Source organism: Bombina bombina, chromosome 11, assembly GCF_027579735.1.
Source record: "Bombina bombina isolate aBomBom1 chromosome 11, aBomBom1.pri, whole genome shotgun sequence".
NCBI classification, from domain to species: domain Eukaryota; kingdom Metazoa; phylum Chordata; class Amphibia; order Anura; family Bombinatoridae; genus Bombina; species Bombina bombina.
In genome coordinates this window covers 167,192,045-167,211,425 of record NC_069509.1, presented here as the reverse complement: position 1 = coordinate 167,211,425, position 19,381 = coordinate 167,192,045, and the positions used below count along the sequence as shown (strand labels likewise).

At 38.6% G+C, this 19,381-nt stretch overlaps 1 protein-coding gene across 1 annotated transcript in view; it reads left to right on the top strand.

Annotated features, from left to right (window-relative positions):
- The first annotated feature begins 3,603 nt into the window (after positions 1-3,603).
- Positions 3,604-19,381, top strand: part of LOC128641730 (uncharacterized) — a 36,671-nt gene continuing 20,893 nt past the window's right edge. Inside the window, exons 1-4 of the mRNA XM_053694255.1 lie at positions 3,604-3,682; positions 6,561-6,590; positions 11,488-11,643; positions 13,527-13,765. Of these exons, the coding sequence (XP_053550230.1) occupies positions 3,604-3,682; positions 6,561-6,590; positions 11,488-11,643; positions 13,527-13,765 (504 nt within the window). The remainder of the gene's footprint in view (positions 3,683-6,560; positions 6,591-11,487; positions 11,644-13,526; positions 13,766-19,381) is intronic.

The window sequence follows — 19,381 nt, the reverse complement described above, 5'->3', positions numbered from 1 at the left end:
ACGTGATCTTGAGGGAAAGAACTGGTTGGAAGTGTCCTGGAAAGATCTTTGATTTCCATAGTAAGGTTGGAATTGTTGTGATTGAGTATAGGGAGGTCGTGAGAATGAACTACGGCCGGGAAAACGACCTCTGCTTCTCCCGGCCCTGTCAGAGAAATTATTATTATTTTGAAAAATTTTCTTAAAAGAAGATTTAACTTTGCTAAGAGTAGTAAAAGTACTAGCATATTTATTTAGATCTTTCAAAAAAGAAAATTCTAATAATTTAGTTATTGGTCCACTAGAATCCAATAGAATCTAATAGTTTATCCTGGCAGGATTTCCGAAATGTATCCATACCTTTTTTAAGTTTATAGCCAGGGGTAACAATAAATTTAAGAATTTTAGGGTCAATTTCTAGGGTTAAATGGCTATTTTTTGGGCAATAAAGGCCTAGGGCATTCTGCCCTCATTTTGTTTCTTGATTTAGGTTTCAAGGGAACTCGAATATGATGTTCCACAAACTTTGCCATGTCTAAATCTGGACCCCATTCAGCTGATCTGGGGTGGTGTAATGAATCCGGATCAAACCTAATATTACCAAGGGCGTCTAGGAAAACAGGTTCATCCTTCTAAATGATTTAATTTTTGTAAACATTTCTTAGGTTTCTTGTTTATAGGTTAATCATCAGAAGAAACCGACTTATAATAGTTATTTGAGTCATTAGAAGACATATCAGAATAAGAGGATGAAAAATCTTTAACCAGAAGCTGTTTAGGTTTTGAAATTCCCAATTTTTCCCTTTTGGGATTAAGGGTCTTTTTGACACATATTTTTCTTCCCCTGCCCGTGGGAATGTTAGATTCCTGTAATCTTTGTTTAGATTTGGAAATTAATTTTTTTCTAGTTTGTATAGCAGAGGAATATTTTCTTTTTGTTGCACTTTTAGAACTGATAGTTTTTTTCTGCTAAAATATCAGTAATTTTGGACATCCATTTAGACATGGATGAATCAATCATGGATTGAAATTTATTTTCATTCAGATCTTTATTAGATATATTTTTAAAAAATATTAAATAGGGTTAAAAATTTAATAAATAAATAATCATTTTTTTCTGACAATATATATATATATATATATATATGGAATACAAATTAAAACATTATATGACTGAATATAATAATGTAAATTATATCTCAGGCTTTAGATTTTTTAAAATTAGTTTAAATTATTTCAAAATAAAAATTTTCTGAAAAGATAGTAAAATAATGTGGACACTAGATGGCAGACAAAGGCTATTACAAAAAGGAACAAATATAACTTGAAACGGAGACAATTTAGAATAAATAATACAATGTAGCAGGAGAAATTTTTTGAAACAATGTTTGCTATCAGGATGGATGCGGATTGAAGGCGGGAACACAGACGCGTGACGTCGTGAGAAACTCTCACAAAATGGCGGCGGTCACGTGAGCGGATAAGTTAGAGGAAATGGAGGACACAGGGGAATCACCTAAGATAGGATAGCAATCGGATATAAAGCACAGCGAAAGGGACAAAAGCGCAAGCGTAGCTCACATGAAATATAAGGAAGGAATAAAGAACGAAAAATACGAAGAAAAGAGAGTAAATAAGAAAGTTAGAAAAAAATGCCAAATAAAATCTTTAGAAAAACAATAAGATTAAGATAAGAGAATTAAAATAAGATACATAATAAAAAATAAAATAAATAATCGTTTATTGAAATAAAATAAAACCCTAAAAACAAAATAAAATGAGGAGCATTGAAAATTTGTACTTATCTGTTCAACAGCAGCAAAAGAAAGAGGACGTTATATTTTGTATTGGTCAGTTGGTGATTGTTACTTGCATCCTTATTGGCAAGTCTCTCCTTTGCTCTACTGGTCATACTGTTTAAATTTAAAAAAAAAAATACTTTTTCTCTGTTATTTAAAATTTCTGTATTTATTGATGTTATATGTTATGATCTTTTAGAGGCTGCATTGAACAGTAAAGGAAAGAGATAGCAAAATATGAAGTCTCTGTGCTTGTAATAAAATTACAGCTAAACACAAACACAGCAGAAATGTAAAAATAGCCCTGGTCCCAAACGGTCAGAAAATGGAAAAGTTGTCTGGTCACTAAGGGGTTAAATATATAAGCAAAGTAAGGCCACTCAAATTGATTTATAGTGCTCACTCTCTGTATCCTGCACATGCACCTTATTTATTATTAGGGCAAAGAATCTGGCTCCCAGGGTGTAATTCTAAAATGCACGCCCCCTTCCACCCACATAAATTTTAAAGTACAACCTTCCATGCCTCACAGTCATTTAGTTTTAAATTAATCAGCCATAGAGGTTCCTACAAACACAAAAGTACCCATAGACATGTACATGCACACAAACGCACACTGTCACCCATAAATATTCCCATGAACACAAACACACAGGCACTCATAGATGTCCACATGCACAAAAACACACAGGTACCCATAGATGTCCACATGCACACAAAAACACAGGCACCCATAGATATCCACATGCACACAAACACACAGGCACCCATAGACATCTATATGCACACAAACACACACACTGCCACTCATAGACATCTACATGCACAAACACACACTGTCACACATAGACATCTACATGCACACAAACACACAAACTGACACCCATAGACATCTACATGCACACAAACACACACTGTCACCCATAAACATCTACATGCACACACATACACACTACCACACATAGACATGTACATGCACACAAATACACACACTGCCACACATAGACATCTGCATGCACACAAACACACTGCCACTCATAGACATCTACATGCACACAAACACACACTGTCACCCTTAGACATCTACATGCACACAAACACACACTGCCACACATAGACATCTACATGCACACAAAGGCACACACTGCCACCCATAGACATCTACATGCACACACACACTGCCACACATAGACATCTACATGCACACAAACACACACACTGCCACCCATAGAAATCTACATGCACACAAACACACACTGCCACACATAGACATCTACATGCACACAAAGACACACACTGCCACCCATAGACATCTACATGCACACACACACACTGCCACTCATAGACATCTACATGCACACACACACACACACTGCCACACATAGACATATATATGCACACAAAGACACACACTGCCACCCATAGAAATCTACATGCACCCAAACACACACTGCCACCCATATACATCTACCGATTTGAAAAGCAGAGGCATGGCTTTGTTGGGGTTAAACACACAGTAGTGCATCTTACGAATTAGAGCATGTTATTTCTATTACTACTAATATGTTCCTTTAAATAGGTGCTGCTGTATCTCGCACACCCCAGTAACTCATCTGACCAGTTGACCGACCAGTAAGTGGCTGTGTAATATAATGTTGTATTGTCTGTATACAAACTGCTATGCAAACATAAGTAATAAATTCCAGCGCTGCGGAATCTGTTGGCGCTCTACAAATACCTGATAATAATAATAATAATAATAATAATAATAATAAATAAAGGATTATAATTTTAGTTTAAAGGGACATCACACAGACGGAGGAGAATGGCGCTGACCCATCAGCCCACAGTTTTACTACTACTGTTGTGTGGATGGACAGTGTCAACATCAACAAGACAACCGGGTAAGTTTCTAGATTGTTGCGCACAAACATGCACTTCCTGTTAGTTTACAAATTAGTTTAAACAATTTTAATTTGGAAATATTTTTTTGATTGTATATAATTCCTTTTTCATTTTGTGCCTCCACTGTATGATCACTATTCAATATGGAGTATAATATAAAAAGTCAGCTAAAAGAGATTGGTTTGTGGTACATAGACAGTTACTGATTTGTGTGTGCACCCTGTGGATTTCTTGCCAATTGATCAGGCTTGTGTAAAGGAGCATATTACTGAGCTGCTGAATGCTATCTGAGATCAGGATCTTTTAGTAAGAGATACCTATCGGTATGCTACAAACAGATACCAAAGCAACCTTTTGTAACTTACTTTATCTTGCAAAACTTGTTATAATAGTAAGAAGTGGTTTCTGACTTTTTAATTTTTTTTCTAAAGGTACAGGAAACCCCAAAATTTCCTTTCATGATTCAAATAGAGCTGGATTTGAGCTTTTCTTTTCTTTGCTTTTTTAAAACATATTTATTTTTTTACTTTTTATCCCAGATCCCCAAGACTTATACCGTTGGGAAGGTTATACGATTACCTTTACAACGGTAGGCCTTGGGGGTCTGTAGCTGCTTAGATGCCTGAGATACAGACTTTTATGCAGTATGCCACCATTTCCATATATTGTCCATTGTTAATTTTAAATAAAGTTGTGCGGTGACGTCATCACGTCATTGGGCGTGACATCACCGCGTGAATCGTGAAGCCGCAGTGATGCCTCTTACTATTCAGGCTGGATCACCGGAATGGGAGTAGGTGGGAGCCCAGATTGCCCTCAAGGTGGGTGAGTGCTAGCGACGGCTCTGAGCCGTGGTCAGCACCTGACTGGGACAATTTGTGATGGCTCAGAGCCATCGTTAGCACTGAAAGGGTTAAAAAACTTTCCAATTTACTTCTATTATCAATTTTGCTTCATTCTCTTGTTATCCTTTGCTGAAGGAGCAACATTGCACTACTGGCAGCTAGCTGAGCACATGTAGACAAATGTGTGCAGGCACCAATCAGCACTCAGCTCCCACTAGTGTAGGATATGTGTGGATTATTTTCAACAAGAGTTACCAAGAAAACGAAGCACATTTGAGGATAGAAGTGAAATTAAAAGTCTCTTAAAATTACACGCTCTACCTGAATCATGCAAGTTTCATTTCCTTTAAGTATATCTGTTTTTTTTTAGCAAATGTTATAAAATTCCACTTATGTTCCTCTAAGATATACAAATTCTATCCTTTTTGAATAAATTTTTCATCTAAAATTTGAAAACGCGTTGGGAACTTTTGTTCCAGATTGACTTTTGTAGTTGGTGAAGCAGTGCAGTCTTTTGAAGTATTTAGGAGACATTCTGGGCAGTTGGAGTTACCAGCACTGCACCTGTATCTGTCTCAAGTCCATATGAAGACTTTTTATGTGACATACTTATTATTTTATCTAGCGAGTAACTTTGTTTGCACACTTTTAGATTTTATAGTAAATTACACTTTTTAGATTTGTTCGTGTAGCACCTCAAAGTTCCAACCTTGTTAGCTGGTTTTACAGTCTAATAGCAGCACTGATTTTATCAGATCCATCTAAATGCCCAGAAAAGGGAACTGGAGGAAACTGTTTTCTTTTAGCAGTATGTGACCTGAATAACAACTGCTAAGTTACTAAATAAAGTCCTGTTAAAATATATTGTAAAACATCACTTAGATAAAAAAAGAAGTATGGTAGTGTAAGGTAGCCAGTGTACTGGAACAAAATTAAGTGCCTGGCCCTCTAGTGGAAAGAAAGACCCGTAGTTGGAGTTAAGTTGCAAAGTTAGGGGTGGGTTTAGCTTACCAGATTTAAACCCAGTGAGCAAAGGTTCTGCCTCTTGGTAACTACAGCCTGGAAGTTTTCCCCTCCCGCCCATTCCCTACATGTATAAGTTTGGTAGTGACATCAGGCCGTTATATGGCTTTCTTTCAGTTGCTGGTTAGTGGAAAAAAGGCAGGAATAGGGTTAATTGTCCTAGTCTTAGTAATCCCTTAGCTTTTAAGGTATGGAGCTCCCGGAGGTAGTTTGCTGCAGGGCTCATTAGCCTGGCGCCTTAGAGACTGGAGCTTTCCTGTCATTCTTTTATGCAAAAACGAATATTGATCTCCTAGTGGTGGGAGACCACAGCCCTACAATGTCAGAGTACAGAGTCTGGAAGGGTGATAGTCAGGCTAATTGGTGGGGATGACTTCCCCAGGTCATAACCTGGGGGGTGCCCCGCAGGTCTGTTGGCTGAAGATCCCCAATGCGTCTGTACTCATGATCATGGGCAGGGTCCTCGCTAGACCCCTCCCCCCATCCAATCAATAAGCCTCCCTTCAAGGGTCGTGACCTCTGGCTATATGGGGTTAGTTCTTAGGGCCCTGCTTGCCGCCACCATAGGTTAAGGCTTATGAAGCCAACTTTAAAGGTTAATAAAATTTGTTATTACAAATAAATGTGACCATCATATGGTTTAATACCTAGCTCTTTGTGTAATGTGTTATTCAAAGGGGGGATATGTTTTATATATGTTTTTATATAGTTGGTTAAGCATTTAGAGTGACGACATGAGGGATCAGCACTTAAAGGTTTATTTTTAATTTGAGAAACCTAACTATCTTGTCAAAGAGTAAAGATGAAAATAGGCAACTGCATACTTTGCTTAATCACCATTTTAGGAAATGAGGTACTCAGGTGTACATCAGAAGTACAGTATAGGAATTCAACAATTCCTGTAGTATGTATAGAGTTGGTATCAATCATTTATAATGCTTGGGACATTATGTTTTTGAATATATGTTAGCACTTTGCTTTATGCTGTTTTTTTTGTTTTTTTTAACAGATGACACAAAGCAATGCGTTTCCCAGACAGGTATGAGTGTTTATTCTTGTATAAAGAACTGCAGAAGAAATCACCATTTTATTCTTATTAAAAAATTCTTAAACAATCATTTAGGTTGCACCCCTATAAACCTTAGATGACTTTACAAGGTGGTTAAGTTTTACAGTCCCACTGCTGTCCCTTCAAACATAAGCACATCCTTGATTCCTTAGTTACAACCTCAAGCCATTTAGCCACACCTCCAAGGAGCCTGATTCCACCCACATCACTGTCTGCCCTGACCATGGAACATCCATAGATTCTGCCTCCTCCCACCCGGACTTCACCCACAGAATGCTCACAACTCTGCTCTGAACTTAGGGGCCCCATGTATTAAAAGGCGGACAGACAGCTTCTCAACTTGTGAAGCTATCCTCCTACGTTCGCCGCATACAGGCAGCGGATCTGTTTGTCTGCTGACCCGTATATATCATTACACACTCCAATGAGTGTGTAATGCCCTCCCCTACATTTGCGCGACTTTCAATCAGCGAGAGGGAGCGAGCTCTCTGTGATTTCTCTCTGCATGTGTGAACCTGCCCCGCAAGGGCTCTGGAGCAGCTCTCGCTGCTTCGTACATGGGACACCCAGTCTCCAGCCTCTTTACCCTGTACATGAAGTTCTGCAGGGAGGCATTTTCTTCCCTAAGGTTTACATTATAAAAAATGGGGTGTACATATGCATCCCTGTCCGCCGCAGCTCTCCTCTGGCGGGCATAATTCCGTTGGCGGAATTCAGCATTGCACACCAGTGCTATTTTGCACTTGAATGCAACACTGCTCCCTGCCCACGCACAGCAAATCACACATGGGCAGGAGCTGTCAATCTTCCCGGTCAGATGAGACTGGGGAGATTGAAATTCTCCACCTAAGAGATGGAGAAGAGGTTAGGAAGCAGTGGTCTGATGACTGCTGCTTGATAAATACTGACTGCAGGTTCTCTTGTGTCTAATGACCGCTGCGTGATAAATACTGACTGCACATTCTCTTGTGTCTAATGACCGCTGCGTGATAAATACTGACTGCACATTCTCTTGTGTCTGATGACTGCTGCGTGATAAATACTGACTGCAGGTTCTCTTGTGTCTGATGACCGCTGCTTGATAAATACTGACTACAGGTTCTCTTGTGTCTGATGACTGCTGCTAAATAAATACTGACTGCAGGTTCTCTTGTGTCTGATGACCTCTGCTTGATAAATACTGACTGCAGGTTCTCTTGTGTCTGATGATCGCTGCTTGATAAATACTGACTGCAGGTTCTCTTGTGTCTGATGACCACTGCTTGATAAATACTGACTGCAGGTTCTCTTGTGTCTGATGACCACTGCTTGATAAATACTGACTGCAGGTTCTCTTGGGTCTGATGACCCCTGCTTGATAAATACTGACTGCAGGTTCTCTTGTGTCTGATGACCCCTGCTTGATAAATACTGACTGCAGGTTCTCTTGTGCATGGCTGCTGCTTGATAAATACTGACTGCAGGTTCTCTCGTGTCTGATGACCCCTGCTTGATAAATACTGACTGCAGGTTCTCTTGTGTCTGATGACGACTGCTTGATAAATACTGACTGCAGGTTCTCTTGTGTCTGATGACTGCTGCTTGATAAATACTGACTGCAGGTTCTCTTGTGTCTGATGACTGCTGCTTGATAAATACTGACTGCAGGTTCTCTTGTGTCTGATGACCGCTGATTGATAAATACTGACTGCAGGATCTCTTGTGTCTGATGACCGCTGCTTGATAAATACTGACTGCAGGTTCTCTTGGGTCTGATAACCCTTGCTTCATAAATACTGACTGCAGGTTCTCTTGTGTCTGATGACCCCTGCTTGATAAATACTTACTGCAGGTTCTCTTGTGCCTGACTGCTGCTTGATAAATACTGACTGCAGGTTCTCTTGTATCTGATGACCGCTGCTTGATAAATACTGACTGCAGGTTCTCTTGTGTCTGATGACCGCTGCTTGATAAATACTGACTGCAGGTTCTCTTGTGTCTGATGGCCACTGCTTGATAAATACTCACTGCAGGTTCTCTTGTGTCTGATGACCGCTGCTTGATAAATACTGACTGCAGGTTCTCTTGTGTCTGATGACCGCTGCTTGATAAATACTGACTGCAGGTTCTCTTGTGTCTGATGACCGTTGCTTGATAAATATTGACTGCAGGTTCTCTTGTGTCTGATGACCGTTGCTTGATAAATACTGACTGCAGGTTCTCTTGTGTCTGATGACCACTGCTTGATAAATACTGACTGCAGGTTCTCTTGTGTCTGATGACTGCTACTTGATAAATACTGACTGCAGGTTCTCTTGTGTCTGATGACCGTTGCTTGATAAATACTGACTGCAGGTTCTCTTGTGTCTGATGGCTGCTGCTTGATAAATACTGACTGCAGGTTCTCTTGTGTCTGATGACAGCTGCTTGATAAATACTGACTGCAGGTTCTCTTGTGTCTGATGACCACTGCTTGATAAATACTGACTGCAGGTTCTCTTGGGTCTGATGACCACTGCTTGATAAATACTGACTGCAGGTTCTCTTGTGTCTGATGACCACTGCTTGATAAATACTGACTGCAGGTTCTCTTGTGTCTGATGACCGCTGCTTGATAAATACTGACTGCAGGTTCTCTTGTGTCTGATGACCGCTGCTTGATAAATACTGACTGCAGGTTCTCTTGTGTCTGATGACCGTTGCTTGATAAATACTGACTGCAGGTTCTCTTGTGTCTGATGACTGCTGCTTGATAAATACTGACTGCAGGTTCTCTTGTGTCTGATGACCGCTGTTTGATAAATACTGACTGCAGGTTCTCTTGTATCTGATGACCGCTGCTTGATAACTACTGACTGCAGGTTCTCTTGTGTCTGATGACCGCAGCTTGATAAATACTGACTGCAGGTTCTCTTGTGTCTGATGACTGCTGCTTGATAAATACTGACTGCAGGTTCTCTTGTGTCTGATGACCGCTGTTTGATAAATACTGACTGCAGGTTCTCTTGTATCTGATGACCGCTGCTTGATAACTACTGACTGCAGGTTCTCTTGTGTCTGATGACCGCAGCTTGATAAATACTGACTACAGGTTCTCTTGTGTCTGATGACTGCTGCTTGATAAATACTGACTGCAGGTTCTCTTGTGTCTGATGACCGCAGCTTGATAAATACTGACTGCAGGTTCTCTTGTGTCTGATGACAGCTGCTTGATAAATACTGACTGCAGGTTCTCTTGTGTCTGATGACCACTGCTTGATAAATACTGACTGCAGGTTCTCTTATGTCTTATGACCGTTGCTTGATAAATACTGACTGCAGGTTCTCTTGTGTCTGATGACTGCTACTTGATAAATACTGACTGCAGGTTCTCTTGTGTCTGATGACCGTTGCTTGATAAATACTGACTGCAGGTTCTCTTGTGTCTGATGGCTGCTGCTTGATAAATACTGACTGCAGGTTCTCTTGTGTCTGATGACAGCTGCTTGATAAATACTGACTGCAGGTTCTCTTCTGTCTGATGACAGCTGCTTGATAAATACTGACTGCAGGTTCTCTTGTGTCTGATGACCACTGCTTGATAAATACTGACTGCAGGTTCTCTTGTGTCTGATGACCACTGCTTGATAAATACTGACTGCAGGTTCTCTTGTGTCTGATGACCGCTGCTTGATAAATACTGACTGCAGGTTCTCTTGTGTCTGATGACCGCTGCTTGATAAATACTGACTGCAGGTTCTCTTGTGTCTGATAACCGTTGCTTGATAAATACTGACTGCAGGTTCTCTTGTGTCTGATGACTGCTGCTTGATAAATACTGACTGCAGGTTCTCTTGTGTCTGATGACCGCTGTTTGATAAATACTGACTGCAGGTTCTCTTGTATCTGATGACCGCTGCTTGATAACTACTGACTGCAGGTTCTCTTGTGTCTGATGACCGCAGCTTGATAAATACTGACTACAGGTTCTCTTGTGTCTGATGACCGCAGCTTGATAAATACTGACTGCAGGTTCTCTTGTGAGAACCTGCAGTCGAAGGGCAGGAGAAGGCTTGATTAATTGAGCCCATAATGTGCTTTTATTTATCACAACCTTAATGGAAAATATAAAAGTAATACAGAAAAGCGTACTTAAAAAGAAGTCTGGTACATAACAATTAGGTGACTTCATTTCAAAGTCAAAGGCTTTTTGTAATCAAATAATTTTGCTGATAGAATAATTAATATCCAATGATTTAGAATATTCTTATTGCTCATTATGGGGGAGGCTGAATCATTTTTTGGAGAATTCTGTATACATTGATCTCTTGAAAAATAAAAAGATGATGATTCAACACAGATGTCTATATGTCTGTCTGTCTTTCTGTCTAGCTGTACTGGTAAGCACTTGTGCCTAGTCACTTAGACACAGACACCAATGCATACATATATATGCTCCCCCCATAGCCTATTGGGCAATATATACAGATGCCAAGCATACATATGTATGCATATGGTCACTTGCACTTGACAAAGCATATCCAATTATATATTTATATTTTCATGCAAACATATACCATATTTACCAGCACCAGACAGATCCAGGCCACTAATATTCATGTAGATGCCATTGCTTAGTCCTTACTGTATAATCAGGAAAATTCTACAGACTTGACAATTCATCTCCTCATATTAAAATTGAGAAACTAATTGGAAATACTTAAAATTCTATGTAAGTTCTATAATCTCTAAAATATTTATGACTAGAAAGGGAAAAAAAAATTTGATTTAAATTAGCCTGAATTGTGGCTATGAAAGAATGAAAGGAACACATGCACGTGCACGTACACACAGTTCCCTACAAATGCAATAACATTGTTTTTTATTTTGATTTATTTCTTTTCCATAGAGTCATCCTCTTTGACTTATCTAGTGGACACTACTGGTTCCATGGGTGATGACCTTGAGCAGTTAAAATTGGTCAACAGTTGGCTCCTTGACAGAGTTTTGCAGCGATTCCCGTGTGGCGTGAGGCAGTACACCATGGTGCAGTTTAATGATCCAGGTATAAAACTTTATTCAGCATATTTTGCATTACATTCCAGCTCTGATCTCAACAAGCTTTATAAGCATTTTACAGCAGTAAATGACACAAAACTCTGTATTAACATATTGGGGAGAGTTAAAGTGATGGTAAACTCTCCCCTTTTTAAAATCAGATCTGAAATGTAAGCGCTATTTTAGATGGAGTTTAATTCATTAGCTGTAATGAAGATGCACTATAACTTAGTTATTAATATAGATATGAAATTCAAATACCCCACGTTACACCATCCACTTCAAAAGTCAATTTTCCTGTCAGCTAAATGATTGAATTACTCTCCAATCAATGCTCTAGCTACAACAAAAGTGCCATATGGGGAGAGCGCTGATTGGACAACAATTCAATCTGTTAGCTCACAGAAAATTTACTTTTGAAGTGGGCGGAGGAGCATGCAGTATTTGAATTTCATATCTATATTAAAAAGCATGTTATACTGCATCTTCATTACAGCTAATGAATTAAACTCCATCTAAAATAGCGCTTACATTCCAGATCTGATTTAAAAAAGGGGAGAGTTTACCATCACTTTAATACAAATCAACGTGTAACCCCCAAATCTTAAATTTGTTGTACAATGGAAAGTTGTAATGCCCGCCTACAGATACACGTATTCCAAAATGTTAATGGTATATGGAAATCAAAATGAAACTTTCATGTTTTAGCTATAACATGCAATGATAAAATAATAACAGTAATCTAATTCTGCTAACAAATTTACATAATCTTACCCATTAATAAACTAAGCACACTTTCAGGTTTATAGGAGTATACAATTAAAAAAATAAATAAATTACAATTTACTGCTATTTTGAAATTGAGTTTGTTCTCTGGGTATCATTTGTTGAGCAGCATGCCTATGTAGGTTCAGAAGTGTGTATGTTTCTTGATTACTAGGTGAAAGCAGTGTTTCCACTAATGTTTGCAACAATGTTATTGTTATACATATTTGGCTAGATTATGAGTGGAGCGCTAACATTAACTCGATTGCGATATTAGACTATCACGATTGCTTTACTTGCGATCATGTTACAAGCTGAAACAAAGTTAATGCGATCATTTTAACACAATCACATTTTACCCTCAAACTTTGGGCTCACAAAAAAATAATTCACTAAACCAAAAAATTATAATGAAGTTTTTCAACTTATACTATCCAGCCCCTACATTATTAACCCCTAAACTGCCACATCCACCATTGCAAACTACCCCGCTACACTATTAACCCCTAAGCCCTCATATCCCCCATCACAAACTACCCGCTACACTATTAACCACTATTGACCGTCACAACTCCCAATGCAAACTACACTGCTACACTATTAACCACTATTAATCGCCACACCCCCATCGCACAATTCCCCTCTACATTTTTAACACCTAATCTGCAATAACCCATACACTACTTAATCCCCTAAACTGCCATTACCACACCACAATAACCCCCTAACTGCTAACCTCCCAAGACCCCTAACCTAAGACTCCCTAATTTACAAAAAATAAAAAAACACTACCTGTAAAACAGAACTAGCAATGTTGTCTATAGCCAGCATCGCCGGCCAATGGCATGTATAGTAAATGCCTCTTAGCGATGGCGCTATGTCAGGAGCTTGGAATATTATATACATATTGGCGGATCCTTACGAATATTTTGTCGCCTCATAGCACTTTCAATTATCGGGGCCTATATCTGTGATTACCGGTGAGTTTAGGTAATTATATACCCCTATTCATGTTCCTGGGTACATCAGAATTCAGTATTGCTTTACAAATAAATTATAATTTCAATATTAATAACTTGAGGCATCAAAATATAAATAGTCTTTTTTCCTTCTTCTTCCTGTCAGCTGTTGGGCCTGTAAAATATAGTGACTCAAAATCTGAATTTGGAGACTTCTTCAATAATATTAAGGTGTATGGAGGAGGAGATTGCCCAGAATTGGCTGTTGCTGGACTGGAACTAGCCCTGAAATCTTCACCCCCAAATTCATTCATTCTGGTCCTGACGGATGCTTCTGCTAAAGATTACTATAATGCAGCCCTAGTAAATGACGTCTACTCACTCATTGCCGAAAAGAAATCACAGGTACAGCATTCTGCAAATGTAGTTTTTTTTAAACTGACAAGCAGTTTTCAGTAACAGGATATAATGTCAAGAGCAGAGTGCATTGGAGGAAGCAATTTGGGTTTCTCAACTAGAAGTGAAAGTCAAAATTATATTTTTATTTTTTCAGATACATCTTACAATTAAAGGGACACTAAACCTAAACATTTTCTTTTCTGATTCAGATAGAGAATAAAATTTTAAACAACATTCCAATTTACTTCTATTATCCAAATTGCCTTAGATATCCTTTGTTGAAGAAATAGCAATGCTCATGGGTAAGCCAATAACAAGAGACATTTATGTGCATCTACCAATCAGCAGCTACTGAGCCTATCTAGATATGCTTTTTCAGCAAAGGATATCAAGAGAATGAAGCAAATTAGATAATAGAAGTAAATTAAAAAGTTTGTTAAAATCGTATGCTCTTTCTAAATCATGAAAAAACATTTTTGGGTTTCCTGTCCCTTTAAAGACATATGAAACTTTTATTTCATAAATTTAGATAGATCATATAATTTTAAACAACTTGCTATTATCTATTAATATAATTTTAAACAACTTCTATTATCTAATTTGCTTCAATTTCTTGGTATGCTTTGTTGAAGGAGCAGCAATGCACTACTGGGAGCTAGCTGAGCACATGTGGTGAGCCAAAGACAAGAGGCATACTGTATATGTGCAGCCACCAATAAGCAACTAAATTCCATCAGTGCTTTGCTGCCCCTGAGTCTACCTAGGTATACTTTCCAACAAAGAATATTAAGGGAAAACAATAAGGGAAAACATGGAAATTTGATAAAAGAAGTAAATTGGAAAGTTTTTTTTAAAAGTGTACGTTTTATCTGAATTGTTAAATTAAAAAAATCTGAGTTTCCTGTTTCTTTAAAGAGCCAAAATTTAAAGTTTGAAATGCTCAATACTTTAGTATCAAACTTAAAAAAGAGTTGGAAAGGCATTCAACTGAAAAAGTATTATAAAAAGTCCAACTTTATTGTATAAGTTTAAAAATTCTCCAAGGCATCCATAGTTCATACAACACAGGAGCTTTACTCACGTTTCCTGCCTTCCAGGTTAACTTTAGTCAATTCAACAGATATATATATATATATAGAGCACTTAAATGAATAATTCAATGTAGCTAAGGCAAATATACACCAGGAATTCCTTAGTTGACTTAATAAAGTGAGGATTATGCAGTTGTCATATAAATACACATTTTAATCAGTGGAGCCATACTGAACTGTTAGGGTAATACCTGACATTGGCATAATTAGTGAAAACAGATGTCTCTTCTAATAGGACATTATAAAGATATCTTTCTAATGCCTAACTTACATTAATAATTTGATTACATGTTTTAATGCTTAACAGCATTTTAATTAACACAAGCCACAATTTATCAGATCACAAACCTGTTGAATTCCTTAGAGGAAAATGTTATTGTAGGACATTGTGTCATCCAAAAAACAAACAGTTTTCGCAAAGAATAATAAAAAAATAGCTTATGTTATTTGCATCAAGATTGATGTAAACAGTAGCATACAAATAATAAATCCAAGTCGTAAATGATGTCTATATAAAGCGTGAAGAAGCTCTTTGAACAGTCTGACAACTTCCATCGTTTGACTTTTGATGGTCAGTTGATGCCTCATCAATGTTTTCCATTAAGACAGATGCAAAATGTATGAACAGTCAGCGTTTTATGGTTTAAATCATCTCACAATGCTCAGCAAATAGCACTAGACAACTGTTGTGCTTTAGTGTCTGTTTTTTCACAAAGTCGACATTGAGAAAGTGGTTGCCGAAGTGCAAAACGCGTTAGCTGATTCATGTGTCTGTTGAAGGCGTTGTCCATATGCTTTTAACATGTTGAAATACAAGTTTACTTTTAGTGTTTAACCCTGTTTGCCTAGGCTACAACTTTTACTGTGATTATATTACATGTGTTCCTCCTACTGTATACATTTGTCCCACTTAAAACCACCCAGAATTGACCCATAAATTACTTGGTGTCTGTTGGTTGGACCACCTGGTTCTGCCCTTTTTAGCAAATCTTGTAAATAATTGTATTATTTGTGTTTAATTGTACTCAAATGTTCTTGTTCCATCTAAAAGAAGGCATTTCAAAACGTATTACAGCTTCTTGTTACTTTTTCTATGCTGAATAAACCTATTTGTGGAGACTTGTCCCACTCTAAGAATATAACCGCGCAGGAGGTTGTTAAAAAATACATCCTACCTCTGTTTGAGTTTCAGGCAATAGATTGGATCCCAAAATGTATTACAGGGGAGAAAGGCTAGCAAAACTTGATAGACAAGAGTTTTTTTGGATCCACAATCTACAAACAGATTATCCTACAGTTATCAATGAAATCTGGGATTTAAAGCTTTATCAAGGCATTTAGGTCGTTATTTGTAGTATTGGGATCTTGAGGCTGTAATAGATAGACTTTACATGCTATATACTCTTTGTCCTAAACCCTTTACATATCCATACGATTGTATAAAAATATATATAACTTTCTTTTTTGTAAATAGGTTATTAACATCATGGGGCCGATTTACTAAAGAGTATCATGTCCACCGCACATCGATAAATACTGACAGCATACACTGTCGGCATTTATCATTGCCCCAGCAGTTCGGGTGATCAATCAGCCTGATCATATAGGCAGCGGACAAGTTATGGAGCAGTGGTCTTTAGACCGCTGCTTCATAACTACTGTTTCCGGCGAGCCTAAAGGCTCGCACGGAAACAGGGGCATCAAGCTCCATTCGGGGCTTGATAATTCAGCCCCATATGTAATGAATTTTGGAACATTGTTGCTTAAATGGTTAATTATTATGTTTGTGTATTAGTCATTTTATATATACATTTGTTTACTTTTTTCTATTATTACAGGAATACTAAACACACATTTTTTCTTCCATGATTCAGATAGAGCAGAAATTTTAAGCAACTTTCTAATTTACTCCTATAATCAACTTTTCTTCGTTCCCTTGTTATCTTTATTTAAAAAGCAGGAATGTAAACGCTTAGGAGCTGTCCCATTTTAGGTTCAGCACCCTAGATAGCGCTTGCTTATTGGTGGCTACAGCTCCTGTGTGTCTGGGCTCAGACTTTCTTTGGCCTAGATTTAGAGTTCGGCGGTAAAAGGGCTGTTAACGCTCCGCAGGCTTTTTTCTGGCCGCACCATAAATTTAACTCTGGTATCGAGAGTTCAAACAAATGCTGCGTTAGGCTCCAAAAAAGGAGCGTAGAGCATTTTTACCGCAAATGCAACTCTCGATACCAGAGCTGCTTACGGACGCGGCCGGCATCAAAAACGTGCTCGTGCACGATTCTCCCATAGGAAACAATGGGGCTGTTTGAGCTGAAAAAAAACCTAACACCTGCAAAAAAGCAGCGTTCAGCTCCTAACGCAGCCCCATTGTTTCCTATGGGGAAACACTTCCTACGTCTGCACCTAACACTCTAACATGAACCCCGAGTCTAAACACCCCTAGCCTTACACTTATTAACCCCTAATCTGCCGCCCACGCTATCGCTGACCCCTGCATTACACTTTTAACCCCTAATCTGCCGCTCCGTAAAACGCCGCCACCTACGTTATCCCTATGTACCCCTAATCTGCTGCCCTAACATCGCCGACCCCTATGTTATATTTATTAACCCCTAATCTGCCCCCCACAACGTCGCCGACACCTACCTACACTTATTAACCCCTAATCTGCCGAGCGGACCTGAGCGCTACTATAATAAAGTTATTAACCCCTAATCCGCCTCACTAACCCTATCATAAATAGTATTAACCCCTAATCTGCCCTCCCTAACATCGCCGACACCTACCTTCAATTATTAACCCCTAAACTTCCGATCGGAGCTCACCGCTATTCTAATAAATGGATTAACCCCTAAAGCTAAGTCTAACCCTAACACTAACACCCCCCTAAGTTAAATATAATTTTTATCTAACGAAATAAATTAACTCATATTAAATAACTTATTCCTATTTAAAGCTAAATACTTACCTGTAAAATAAATCCTAATATAGCTACAATATAAATTATAATTATATTATAGCTATTTTAGGATTAATATTTATTTTACAGGCAACTTTGTAATTATTTTAACCAGGTACAATAGCTATTAAATAGTTAAGAACTATTTAATAGTTACCTAGTTAAAATAATAACAAATTTACCTGTAAAATAAATCCTAACCTAAGTTATAATTAAACCTAACACTACCCTATCAATAAAATAATTAAATAAACTACCTACAATTACCTACAATTAACCTAACACTACACTATCAATAAATTAATTAAACACAATTGCTACAAATAAATACAATTAAATAAACTAGCTAAAGTACAAAAAATAAAAAAGAACTAAGTTACAGAAAATAAAAAAATATTTACAAACATAAGAAAAATATTACAACAATTTTAAACTAATTACACCTACTCTAAGCCCCCTAATAAAATAACAAAGCCCCCCAAAATAAAAAATTCCCTACCCTATTCTAAATTAAAAAAGTTACAAGCTCTTTTACCTTACCAGCCCTGAACAGGGCCCTTTGCGGGGCATGCCCCAAGAATTTCAGCTCTTTTGCCTGTAAAAGAATAAATACAATACCCCCCCCCCCCAACATTACAACCCACCACCCACATACCCCTAATCTAACCCAAACCCCCCTTAAATAAACCTAACACTAAGCCCCTGAAGATCTTCCTACCTTGTCTTCACCATCCAGGTATCACCGATCCGTCCTGGCTCCAAGATCTTCATCCAACCCAAGCGGGGGTTGGCGATCCATAATCCGGTGCTCCAAAGTCTTCCTCCTATCCGGCAAGAAGAGGACATCCGGACCGGCAAACATCTTCTCCAAGCGGCATCTTCGATCTTCTTCCATCCGGTGCGGAGCGTGTCCATCTTGAAGCAGGCGACGCGGATCCATCCTCTTCTTCCGATGTCTCCCGACTAATGACGGTTCCTTTAAGGGACGTCATCCAAGATGGCGTCCCTCGAATTCCGATTGGCTGATAGGATTCTATCAGCCAATCGGAATTAAGGTAGGAATTTTCTGATTGGCTGATGGAATCAGCCAATCAGAATCAAGTTCAATCCGATTGGCCGATCCCATCAGCCAATCAGATTGAGCTCGCATTCTATTGGCTGATCGGAACAGCCAATAGAATGCGAGCTCAATCTGATTGGCTGATTGGATCAGCCAATCGGATTGAACTTGATTCTGATTGGCTGATTCCATCAGCCAATCAGAAAATTCCTACCTTAATTCCGATTGGCTGATAGAATCCTATCAGCCAATCGGAATTCGAGGGACGCCATCTTGGATGACGTCCCTTAAAGGAACCATCATTAGTCGGGAGACATCGGAAGAAGAGGATGGATCCGCGTCGCCTGCTTCAAGATGGACCCGCTCCGCACCGGATGGAAGAAGATCGAAGATGCCGCTTGGAGAAGATGTTTGCCGGTCCGGATGTCCTCTTCTTGCCGGATAGGAGGAAGACTTTGGAGCACCGGATTATGGATCGCCAACCCCCGCTTGGGTTGGATGAAGATCTTGGA